Source organism: Bufo gargarizans, chromosome 4 (assembly GCF_014858855.1).
Source record: "Bufo gargarizans isolate SCDJY-AF-19 chromosome 4, ASM1485885v1, whole genome shotgun sequence".
Lineage (NCBI taxonomy): Eukaryota > Metazoa > Chordata > Amphibia > Anura > Bufonidae > Bufo > Bufo gargarizans.
This window is the reverse complement of record NC_058083.1, coordinates 416,930,792-416,944,226: the sequence shown is the minus strand read 5'-3', so window position 1 is coordinate 416,944,226 and position 13,435 is coordinate 416,930,792. Positions and strand designations below refer to the sequence as shown.

Below are 13,435 nucleotides of genomic sequence, written 5' to 3'. Positions count from 1 at the left end.
TTGAAATCCATGGGCTATGCATGAGGAGTGCTCTTTGAAGCCATTCTCCACTGTGACTAATAGAGGAGGGTCCCGAATGTGACTCATACACCTTTTAAGCATTTGCAGTTCAGGTATAGTTTTGCAAAAACATTGAAAAACCATTAAAATAGCCGACATAGCATTAACCAATGAATAGTTCAATTTAATAAAGTTGTTTATATGTTTGGATAAAGCAGAAAGGTGAGGTTCACTTTTGGTGATCGAAAGCAAACCTCCACTCTGTTCAGAATATGCATTTATAGCAATACTTGTTAGTAGAATCACTTTCTTTTTTGGTCAACAATCCTACTGTAAGGATAGGACCGGACATGGCCACTGGTGGGCTGTTGAGCTGTGCCTGCGACATAGTCGAAACCCACATGACCATGCAAGTATCAGCTGTTTTCTATGGATAATTAAAAATTGATTGTCAGTGACTTGTCTATTGTAAATGGCTGTCTCGTTCAGTAGGTTTACCCACAAAACTCTGCAACCATTAACAATAAGCAAAGGATTGCCAAGCAATATTTAATGATCTATAGCAAACAATTGCTAATTGCATGGCCATGTGGTTTTCAGCCATGACGCAGTCATATGTCAGTCGCCCACTGGCCGCCACATCTGGCACTACCATAATACAGGAATGCATTATTAAGAGAAGAATAATTTTACATTAGCCATGTAGCTTTGAATAGACTGAAATTGAAGCCACAGGTCATATGATTTATCCATATATGCCTTAGGAGACATTCTGTCAATACAATTGTCAGGACATTGTTGCTTATACAAGTATCTACTATATAAAGGTAGCTTTGACTTAGGTGCACCAAAGTTCAGGTTTTTAGTCAATCAAGTTGAGTGCTTAATATAGTCTTTAGAATCACATATGTTTCAAGTAAAATTTAGTTTGCCAAGCTGACAGGAATGTACTTTTGTTGCAAATAACCACTTTTTTTCAATCCATTTATTGTATGGAACACATGCAGATCTGCAGGAACTGAAAGTCCCTGCTGCATTTCCCATCAGAATAAAGAGAAACATGGTTACACATCCTTGGGAAGGATGGCAACTACAAATGCAAGACTCAAAAATAAAAGGTGTAAGAAGTATAGGGATTATTTCTACTCCAATTGTGTGGCCAGTAAAGCAAAGACCAGCATCTTCAGAAAAAAGTACAGCAAGCAAAATCCATATCAACTTCTGGTTAAGGACAACTCCTTCACTTTCATCTACAAGTCATAGGATAACAACAATGGTCACTACAGTGGATGAAGCAACCAAAGACAACGAGTCTACTAACAAAGTGTTTTTTAGTAATATTCCAAGCAAGTGGCCTTCTCTGTTGTTTGGCAGAGATGAAGTCTCACAAATGGAGGCAAGAGGTTCTGGAAGTAAAGATGAAGGGCAAAATATTTCTGTGAAGGAACCAGATAATATGTTTTTCAGTAGTACACAGATTAGCAACATTAATAATAATAGTTTGAATCAAACATTGTGGTCACAATGGATTAGGACAAATTTTGACAATTTTACTCCACCCTTGAATGCTAAAAGCATTGTAAAGCACAGCAATGAGTACAGTAAAATGGCAGAGTATCTCTTTAGTGATTATGCAAGTGGAAATAAAGATACTAATGCTGAGGACAAATATATTCTTGATATGTCATCTGAAAATAACAGCACAACAGGTAAACTGCCATTTTTAATAAATGCCTCATATATATTGTCCTCTGTGGTGGCACCCACAGAAGAGTACTTGAAGTTAGAAAGAGCTAAAAATAATAGAGGGCTTGAGAGGCTTGTTGGTTCTCAAGCTAGTTATGGAATGCATGGTTTGAAAAACACAGAAGATACAAAGGCTAATGTCACTATGTTTACGGAACCTCTGAATGGTGCACATACTACTCAGTCAAATGATTTAGCACCTCCAATATTAAAGAATCAAGTAATGCATTCTGTACATACACAAAACATTCTTTTTGCATTAAGTGTGCCTTGTGATTTTGTCTCCAGATGTACCACAGTGTACAATATATTACCTACTCAATCAAAACTGCTTCTTGGAAGTTTACTGGCTCACAGAGCAAATATGCACCATCTAAGTATCACCAATATGCAAGCTATCTTATATCCAACACAAAGTACGACAGAAGAGTTATCACCAACACGAACATTAGATCATGAAGGATTATATAGTACAGTCTTAAATATAGATGGTTTACCCTCAAATAGGCAAACTATGACTTTGCCTGAAGCAGAAAACAGTGGTGTTCTGAATTCAAAGCAGGAAGAGGAGTACAATTTATTGACCTCAAGTTATGAAGTGTCTGATTCTCAGTGGAAGTACTTTACACCAAACTATGAGAAATCCAATTTTGAATTGTACATGGATGGTCCAACCACTGAACTTCCATTTGATACTTCGACTAGTAAAATAGTTAGCCCAACTGCTGAGATCACTGACTATGAAAAACAAGTTGATGCTGTGGAGTTTTCTGGGGAGGATGATTTTTTGGAAGCTGAAAAGTTGTATTTAGTGTCTAGGAGTCACATATTTGAATCTAATGCTGTGAATAAAGGACTTTTACATATGAACACTAGTTTTAACCTAGCCCCAACAAATACTGTATTAAATTATTTGCAAACAGAGTTTATTGACCAGTCAGTATATAATGATTTTATTATTCGAAATACATCTGCAAATAACTCAGATATGAGCAGTTTGGAAAACACAACACAGTTTAAGCTTTCTTCTCTGCTATCCGTAAGTGATAGAAAACCTGTAGGTGAATCTGACATCAGTACTTCAATGAAAGGACATTTCTTTCAACCATCCCTTGCTAGGTCTACTGCTGAGGCTGACAAAGTCAAAGTTGTACCATGCACTATTCAGGTTTTGTTGAATCCCGACCAGCAGGAGCCGCAAGAAAATGTTCATCCAGAATTTACTGAACCTCAGGGGACATTGCATATTAAAGATATATCAAACCAAGCAGGTGAGATAAGCATCTTGACAGCAAATAGTGCTTCCAATGATAATTTAAAGCAAACTAATTTTCTCAGTAAGGCAAACTCATTAGAAGTTGGATACAGCAGCTATATTGCAACACCTCCACTGGTGTATGATCAGTTGTCACCTACGTCTCAAACTCATTTCATGAACAATGGTCACCAACTATCTATGAAAACCATGTTACCATCTTCAAACACAAAGGCCCCGAATGATGTAAATGTTACCCATATTCTTCCGACCACAAGCTCATTAATAAACACTGTGTGGAATTATTGGAAAATTACAACCTTATCCGGTGTTCCAGGAAGGTCAATCAGCACTGTGGGAAACTATGAGCAAACACTGTTAACAAGTATAGATAGTTTTGGATCAGCCACATTAGGATTTTCAGACTCTAATCTAATGGAGCTTATAAAGGAGAATCTTGCTCCAGAAAATGGACTTTTACATCAGACTACACTTCAAGAAGATTACTTTAATGACACTGGTCAAAAGCTTGTTAGCAATGGACCATTTGATGCAATTACATTGGCTCCACAGCTCCTGCTGTGTTCTTGCAATCATCTCTATGACGATACCTGTTTCTGCGGAGAGGAGGTTAACAGCAGTATGTAGATATATTTTCATAGACTAGACACCCCCTTAATTATAGTCATATTTTCTTAGTAGTTGATTGCTTGATGAAATCTGCAGTAGTAATAATTGTGCTTGTTATAGAAACTTAGTATTAGTAAGCTGTAGTATTCAGAATGTAATTGAAGCACTTTAATTGTTTTTAAAGGGGAATTTATCTAAGTGGTGAAATTATATACGGTAAATATAACGTAAAACATAAATGTTAGGTAAAAGCAATTTATGTTGTGTCTCTGTGATAAATCCCCCACTAAAAGTAATAATTCATGATTATAATCTTAGGAGATTGCAAAGTCTGGACACCATGTCAACTTTTTTCAGTTGTGTATTATAGCGTATGTTACATAATGTGCTTCCCATTTATACACATATTTTTATTTTATACATGGCAGTTAAGGAAAGACAACTCTTACAAAAATTAGACCCATCCCACTAACTTATATAGTGCAGAAATACACACTGGGGGTCATTTCACACATCAGTTTTAGTAAAAACTCTGCTGGAAGAAGATTCAACCAATTTATTAAGAGGCATTGGAGTAGGAGTACGGTATTTTTTTTAGTTATCATTTAAATCAGTTTTCTGGTGTAAATTGTTGTAAATATGTCCAGCTGTGGTGGCCCAGTCCCTTCAGTTAAACTCTGGCCACTTTTTATGAAGTTTTATGAAAGTTTTTTATAAGTTTTATGAAAAAGACCATTTGCGTCAAAATTTGTTACTTTCTTATGCCACAAATCAGGTGTAAAGTTTGGTGAATTACCCCCAATGACTTTTAGCACATAGTATGTGCTGTACGATTACACCATATAATGAACGGTCCAGGCCACATGCAAAACACGGATTCTGGTTGCCATTTTTTACTTCTCTAGAAATGTCCAATCCTTGTCCACAAAACAGACAAGAATGGGCCGACAGAAAGGACAAACTGATGTGGACAGCACATGGTGTGCTGTCCACATCTTTTGTATCCCCATTGAAATTATTAGGCCCATATCCAATCCACAAAAAATATGAATTGGATGTGGGTCGAAAATATGGTTATGTGCATGAGGCCTCATCGTGTAAGCATAAATATAAATTGCTAGATAGACAGATAGATAAGTGGATACAGAAACATAGACAGATAGATGTTTATATTACCCCACCTTCAGTTCATATAAACTTTATTTAAACTTTATCGATTTAAAACTTCAATAATTTAATGTATTATACAAATATATATTAAAAGCATATCAATACATTTACTTTAAAACCTTATTGCTCTTGAATATCATTATAAATATTTGGGGCTAGAACTGTAAAAATTCCATGTAACAATGTATCAGACTTAAAAAGTCACAATTTGAATCCTATTTTTTCTTATATATGTACTATTACCCTCAGGATTAGTTTCCAATACACACAATAATTTATATGACAAAGGGGCATGTGCTGTCTTTTAGGGTCACTTGGTAGTTTTACATTATTTATTTATTTTTGGCAAGAAATCTCCGTACAGTATTAGAACGATTTTTTTAGCAAAGCGACTTTGGATGTACCATCTGAAGTTGATTCGCTCATCTTTAGTAAATATCTCACAACTGGAGCATTTTTGTAATAAAGCTACTTGCAAATTTAACCAGCTTTTCATGCTGAATTATATAAAAATGATATTTAACGGTTGACGAACAACTTTAAGGGTTGTGAGATTTTTATTTCATAATATTGTCGAACTGTAATAACAGCTTTTGCAGATTTTTACTGGATGCTCATACATGATACTGTTTTAGAAGCCGCCACTTTTGCATTCCCTATAATAAAGTACGCATACAGAAGGAATCTATTGCATGTAAACACACCATCATAGCTTGATTTATAGCTTTTTTGTACAAATTTCCACTATTTACAAATGTAGAAAATAAATGCATCAAGAGACTTAAAGAAAGATGTTAGATTTGTATTTATGAGTACCTTCAATGTGCAGTATTTATGTTATAAAGCAGCGGGGAGGTACTTCTTACAGCCCAAAGCTAAGAACATAGTAAAAGAAAAGACTGATGCATATCCTGCTGGAATCAATTTTGTAGATGTCTCCACTTTACATGTGACTATGCGTGACTAAATGTCATTTAAATCTTTCAGGTAATATGCTGACTTAAGAACTTAATTCATCATAATTACTGTTAAAATAGGAACCTTTCTGCACATAAAAAAAAAAAAATCCTTCTAAGTAGGGAATGGAGAAAACATTGGGGGTCATTTATCAAGCTGAAATACGCCTAAGTTTGGAGTAATTCAGGTGCAGATTGTGGCGCAACAGCTAGTTGCCCTGTAATCTGCAACTTCTCCCCACTCACGGCGGGTCTAAAAAAGTGGGGGTGGTGGGGAAGGGGATGAGCCAGCCTGTTTCAAGAGTAGAAAAGCTGTCTTATGTTAAGAAGTGGCGGTGGTTCCGCCAGAGTTATGTAGAGGCCTGCGCCTCTTCATAACTTCGATGATTTACCACCAGCGATGGGGCTTTATTAAGACCAAAATACGGTCTTAATAAATGTGCCCCATTGTCTCTACAGAAAATATGTGAACAGAATGTCACGGTTTAAGATAAGGAGTTTCTGCGAAAGAGTAGTCATCATCTTGGGGCCCAGTATGAACAACAGACACAGACCATTGTTGAAGAGTAATAAAAAACTAAAGTGGGTTGTAAAAGATTTTGTTCTAGCCTTTCTGAGGACTTATGCAGATAAAATAGCACCCGCTCATGATAGCCAATGGATGCACAATTTTTGGCTGTTGGGCCATACTTGCCTTTAAAAATCATGCAGTAATTAACTGCTGCAGGTGGGTGACCTTTTATCTACATGTGGCTGCCACATGGGCACAGCCTAATATTAGAATAGAATTAGGATATTGGAACAAAATGTCTCCTTTGAACTTCTGCCCCATTACCGTTAATGAAGCTGAGCTATGATACCCAGCACAATTAATGGACAACCCATGGCGCTGTTTCTAAAGAAAAAAATCATGCCTTTTATTTTAATCTTATGTACAGTATCTGGTCCAACAGTAGACACCAACTATTGCGGTGCAGTCTTCATCTGTGTTACTTGACCCCTGTCATATAATTCAAGCTGTATTCATTTTCTTTCTTGAGTTGTACTTTACTTAAGTAGAAATAAATGAAAACTTTGAGCAAAATTTACTAAATGACAATCAATAGCAATAATTAAAAATTTTTTTTTTACATTGGCACATGTTACGATATTCTTTGCAGTCTCCTCAAAAAATTGTGTTGTACTAATATCTGATGATGCCATATCATTAATACCATTTTGCCTGAGAAACAAGCAGCAGTTTATAGTATTCGGATTCTCAGAATTGAATGTAACTACCAGGACTTAAAGTCTACTGCGCTGTTGCAAAACTTTTGACACTGCATAAAAAAAGTCTGAAGTTTTGATCGGTACTGAAACCCCCCACCATAAACAAAGCGTGTAGCTGAACTCCACCTCTCATTTTTAGCTGAAGACGGGCTCATAGACTTTCTATGAGCCGAGTATTACCATGGAAGTTTTTTTTAAAGTTCATTTTAAACTTGACATAAAACATATACCGGTATTTGACGTACCTAAAATGGTTTTATTTGGCTTCAATCCAAGTAAAATATACCTGTAATAACACTTGTGAGTTTGACATAGATCACAATTTAGAGCTGTTTTATAGCAGACAGTGCAAGTACACTAGCAAATAAAAGGCAACTATCAAAGTACTGTAGGCGCAATAATCATCAGGAACCAGGGTCAAAAATACACTTACACTGCAGGTCTTCATTGTCTGCAGGAGACAGGCAGTTCTTGAAACTCAAAAGAATCGATGCATTATTGAAATGTTAAAAATGCTATCTTCCTTTTACGAGAATACATGTATTATGTGGCAATACTGCATTGAAGTCTTGTTTTCTGTAGAAACCAAGAGTCCAGTTTTCATTTTACATGTTTCTGCTACGTAAGCAAATTTGAACTGTGGTTGGCTGTTATGTGGAGCTGCGAGGTTCAATCAGTCACATACATAGTAGGAAAGGTTATCTATAGTAAAGATCAAATTGGATGCTCATTATGGTACAGGGTTTTAAAACCCAGGATAGAGAACCTGGTGTTTCTTCTACCCCTTGCAGTTCCAATAGGAAGGTGAGTAGTAAAGAAAGCTTAAGCCCCCTCTCTCTAAGGGCACCACTTTGGTCACATAGTTTGTCTCTGTGGTATGTATGTCCTTGTAATCAGTCTAATAAAACTAGAAAAATAATAAATCATTCTGTTATTTTATTGCCTAAACCCTATTTCCTTTTACAATTACATCCATATATTGTATTACATATTCTATGTTCTTGAGATGAAAATTCCCATGAGACAAAGCTTTGTGCCATTAATGACAAGACCATGGCAATTTTCTGAGAACAGACTGTCCAGGCTACATTAATCGGAAGTTATGCATTCAGATATAAATTGAAAACAATAAAAGTTCTTTCTAAATTATCCCCTAAACATATAACTTAAATACTCCATTTAAGACCAGGAAATAATATGTTCTTTGAGGTATGTACATTTTTCATTAGAACACTAAGAAATAATTATTTCAAAAGTTCATCCATAATAGGTCCCATAGCAGCAAGATGTTTGATGGTAATGCAAATTTAACCACTTTTTTACCTATAGAAGAATTTCTTGCGTAGATTTTACATTTCCTTGTACTGTACTAACGTAGCTATATTAGAAATCCTCAATATGAAAAGCAAATAGTAGTAGATTAACCAATCATAATTTTATGATTAGAGAGTTACTAAAGTCAGAACAGCTCAATGTCTGTCAGTGTTTGTGAAGTCCTGACTTGATTATTGTCTTTTTGTACAGGTGGGACATTTTATAGAATTTCCATTACTGTGGTCAGTGATGCTGATAATGATGAATTAAAAGTCCAGAGCTTGGTATCGAGTTGGGTAAGTATACATGCCCTTTACAGATAGAATATGTATATCAACATACCATTCCAATGAAGTTCCCTAGTTATTTAGAAGACCTGTCAAACTTTAGTTTTTGTAAATATTACGAGAATTCTCTTTAAAAAACTTTACTATAAAGTTTAGAAGATAAATGTTGTATTTGATAACGGTGTATCTCAAACCCAAGAGACTTAGTCATGAAAATGCAGTGTAATCTGTATAGCAGGAGACACTGAGCAGATTGATATTTGGTTTTGTTTAGAGGCGGACCTTTCAGTGACTCACTAACTCACTAAGGTAAAGCCTTAATAGTAACACGGTGTGTAAACTTTGGAGATTTGGCCAGTAACTGGCTTAGCAGGTATCTCCAGGCATTTACTGCATGATGGACAAGGAAGTAGAGATCAATGGGGAACCAATAAGCATCAGAACAGGATCAGTAGGGGTCAGTGAGGGTATGGCTTCATAAATTTTTTTTAAATCTTTTTTTGAGTGTTTTATAAATAATACCCCTGCAAAACTCCTTTAACATATATGTTGTAAGTTGTCAGCCCATGAACTGTTAATAGACATGTAGATAACATCTGTATGCACTTTTGGGATGTAAAAAGTGTTGCGAGTTATAGTGCGTGCCATATTTGCAGCATCTTTTTGAAAAGATGGGAGGTGACTTAACTGGGGTGAGGCAAGCTATGGCCCACCAGATTTACTATAATTTTCACATGCATCACTAGTGTTAGTATATGGCCCCCACGGTTTTGTTCAGTTTTTTCATCCTTATTAAGGGAGCTACATAGTATGTAATGGACCCTTAGTGAATTTAACAAGGTTAGGCCTCGTGTCTGTGAAGGATCAACACCTTTGTCCCAATGCTGGGTCTAATTACCAGATGTGGATTCAGTTACATATTTATTCCCAGAATTTTTGTACAATCACTCAGAATTGAGAAAGCTCGTTGGAAGAACGAGTGAAACATTTTCAAGAAATCGACAGTACGTCCAGTTGCCTTGAATTATTCTTTACAGATATAAAGTTCACATCACTGATTCTCCTTTGCGTTCTCCGGCTCCGTTGGGGAGCAAGAAAACGGAAAGGACGGATTCTGCAGATAACTAAGACCTAACTGAGCGTAACGGAGCCTAAAGACCCCATAGACTATAATGGGGTCTGTTCGGTGTCCGTTCAGAACATGATCTCCGCTCAAAAATCATGTTCTGAGTGGACACTGAACGGACCCCATTATAGTATATGTGGTCTTTAGGCTCCGTTACGCTCAGTTAGGTCTCAGTTATCTGCAGACTCCGTTCTTTCCATTCTCCTGCTCCTCAACAGAGCCGGAGAACGGAAAGGAGAAACGGTGATGTGAATGAGGCCTTAGGCTACTTTCACACTCGCGTTTGGTGCGGATCCGTCATGGATCTGCACAGACGGATCCGTTCAGATAATACAAACGTCTGCATCCGTTCAGAATGGATCAATTTGTATAATCTTTGAAAGTCATTGAAAGTCAATGGCGGACGGATCAGTTTTCTATTGTGTCATAGAAAATGGATCCGTCCACATTGACTTACATTGTGTGTCAGAACGGATCCGTTTGGCTCAGTTTCGTCAGACGGACACCAAAATGCTGCCAGCAGCATTTTGGTGTCCCTCTTCAAAGTGGAATGGAGACGGAATGGAGGCACACTGATGCATTCTGAGCGGATCCTTTTCCATTCAGAATGCATAAGGCTGGGTTCACACCTGAGCGTATTCGATAAGCGCTTTTAACAGGCGTTTTTATCGGGCGTTTGTATCGGGCATTTTTAATGGGCGGAAACAAGCAAACGCCCATTTAGGCTCATTCCCGCTGAAGTCTATGGGCGGGAACGCGCGACAATACGCCCCAAAGAAGCTCCTGTACTTCTTGGGGCGTAGGGCGTTTTACAGCATGTTCGTACGCGCTGTAAAACACTCAGGTGAGAACCATGCCCATAGGGAATCATTGGTTTTTGCCTAGCGTTTTAAAGCGTGTAGGAACGCGCTGTAAAATGCTCAGGTGTGAACCTAGCCTTAGAGCAAAACTGATCCGTTTTGGACCGCTTGTGAGAGCCCTGAACGGATCTTACAAACAGAAAGCCAAAACGCCAGTGTGAAAGTAGCCTTAACTGTATAGGATATCACATTCATCATTTATTACATCAGGGACACGTGAATTACAGTAGGATGGTCCAGTAATTTACATTTTCAAATTCTTTAAGCAGATTATATCCAGTTGGATCCTGCTTTGTAACCTGTAGGTCGGCTTACAGTACAAATCCCAGATATCCCAGATTATGCATACAGATCTGAAAGCTTTACCTTACAGTATGTTTGCTTATGATTCATTTCAAATTGACATAATAATTAAATGTTGCATGTTTTCAGCTGAATGTCACATTCCGAAACTGGAACTACACTGTCTTTGTTGTAAATATTAGGTAAGCATTATTTCTTTTTGATAGAAGGATTGCCATTACACAGATTATGTATAAGTAACATTAAATGCATTTACAGAATACTTTGAAGCATTATTGAATAACTACATTTTGTCTATGTAAATATATGCCATTAGTTAAGATTTAAGTAGGGATCTTTTTAATTTTCCATACTGAACTGGATAAAAAGTTAAAGGGGTTGTCTTACTTCATCAAACTGCATTTATCATGTAAACAGAGGGGGTCATTTATTAAGACTGATATTTTAGACGGCAGTCTTAATAACCCCTAAATCTGGCAAGTTATGAAGCGGCGCAGGCGCCAGCTTCCTAACTGTCTTGCATTTAGACCATTTTCTATGCCTAAAACAGGCATAAAAAATGGTAAATGGGATGAGCTTCCTGGCCCGTTCCCACCCGCGCTATGCCCAGTTTTTTTAGACCTGGTGTAAGCGAGAACAAAATCGCAGATTGCAGAGATACTAACCACTGCGCCGCAATCTGCTACAGAAATACAGCTAATATAGGCATATTTCTAGGTAGTAAATAACCCTAAAAGTTACTACAAGCCACTTGTCCATATTGCCTCATTTGCTGGCTTGATTCATTTTTACATCACATTATAAACTTCTTATTTCCATAGTTACGACCACCTCGCAATCCAGCAGTGGTGGCTGTGCTTGCATATTATTGGAAAAAGTAGTGGCCTCTCTGGTGGCTGGGACCTTAGGAGCACACATAGGGCGGTGCTTTTTCCTATAGTGTGCGCACACAGCGACTGCTGCTGGATTGTATACATGGAATATGAATATACATCAACTAGTTTATAAAATTAAGTGAATATTATAGATACCATGATTTTATTTTTTACCTTTATGTAATTTACTGTTTTTACTGACTGGTTAAACAGTTAATGCTTCTGTTGTCATTTGCTTCCCTTTCCCAGCATTACACCCGTAAATGCTTCAAGTGTACGGAAAGCTAGAGATGTGCAGGCAGTTGTCAATAGCAGGTAGGTAGACAAAAAACATGAGGGTTCATTGGACTGTTCATTGATGATGTATTGAAGTATATTTTGTTTCACAATAAAAACATAGGGGAAGATTTACTAAGCTAAATGTGCCAGAATTGTAGGACAGTTACAGCCCAAAAAACTGATGTACGTCTTGCACCAGAATTGTCATGTTTTTGAAAAATGTTGCACTTCACTAGACAGTTTGAAAAGCGAAGAGTGAAACTTAGAAATTGCATGGCTAAAAATACCCCAAAATATTGATCTGAATTGAATCAACCAAGGGGTTCTGTAAAGAAAAGAAAAGCGTCTAATATGTTTAGCAACATCAGTGACATAGCCTTAGCTTGAACCACTGGCATACATTTGGCTCATTTACTTCCTGCCTGGTTTAGTTTAAAATTTACTAAATTTGAAGGGTTTGTCCCACAAAAAGCAAGCGTTCTATATTTTTCAAACCGGCTCCTAAATCTGAATTCTTTTGTAACTGCATTAAAAAAAAAAAATGTAGTTACTGTGTTTTTCAGTCTCTAAGATTCAGGTTTAGACATCAGGAAATTAGAAGATAAGCATTGTGTATTAATTAAAGCTTCCTTGGTAGTTTAATGGAATGGATGGGTTAGTGTATCTAATAGTCTAGGTTAAAGGGGATTAATAGTTTACAGTCAGCTCCTGTTAATCCTAGTATGTCAAACAGCAATGGCGCATGTGGTCACATGATAGGAGTATCATCACAAACATTGCAAGTTATGATGTAAAGTACCCTCTGTGATGTCCTCTTCTTCTTGCTAGTCTGACCCCTCCCACCTGTGACATCATCAGATATTTTTTAGTTACACTTAAGTCAGAGCTTCCATGTTTTTAACTGCTGCCTGGAGACGTTCAGCATGGGGGGAGGTGGAGGTTTTTTTTTACAGTCCTCCCCATGAACTTAATGATCTTTCAGCCTCCATTGATCACATGGGGCAGAGAGAGAGAGAATTGTGCAGGTGCACACCTTCTTCACTGATCCAGCAATGTGCTGTATGAGGGCTCTTTCGATCATTAAGGAGACAGTCAGAGGAAATTGCCACTGCTTCACCCTGACTGTGGACTATAAGACACTGGATACTTTAAGAAAGATTTTTTTTCTGCTAAAATCTTCTTTAGTTATTGAATACAATAGATCTGTGTAGGGCATTCTGCTGTTCGTTCTTCTTTGTCTACCTCTCTGAGGTAGTCGTACATGCTCAGTTCCCTCCTTTAGATGCCAACAGTCCTATCTTCTGTCAGAAGCTGTAACAGTTCTGGGAAAAAGCTGCAACAGAAAGGACACACCTCCTGAATTGC

The 13,435-nt window shown here is 37.3% G+C and overlaps 1 protein-coding gene across 6 annotated transcripts in view; it reads left to right on the top strand.

Moving 5' to 3' along the window:
* ADGRG6 (adhesion G protein-coupled receptor G6) overlaps positions 1 to 13,435 on the top strand; it is a 168,015-nt gene that overhangs the window by 102,865 nt on the left and 51,715 nt on the right. For all 6 annotated transcript variants that reach the window (XM_044288557.1, XM_044288556.1, XM_044288561.1 and 3 more), the window contains 3 exons: positions 8,551 to 8,636; positions 11,046 to 11,098; positions 12,041 to 12,106. In XM_044288557.1, coding sequence (XP_044144492.1) covers positions 8,551 to 8,636; positions 11,046 to 11,098; positions 12,041 to 12,106 — 205 coding nt within the window. The remainder of the gene's footprint in view (positions 1 to 8,550; positions 8,637 to 11,045; positions 11,099 to 12,040; positions 12,107 to 13,435) is intronic.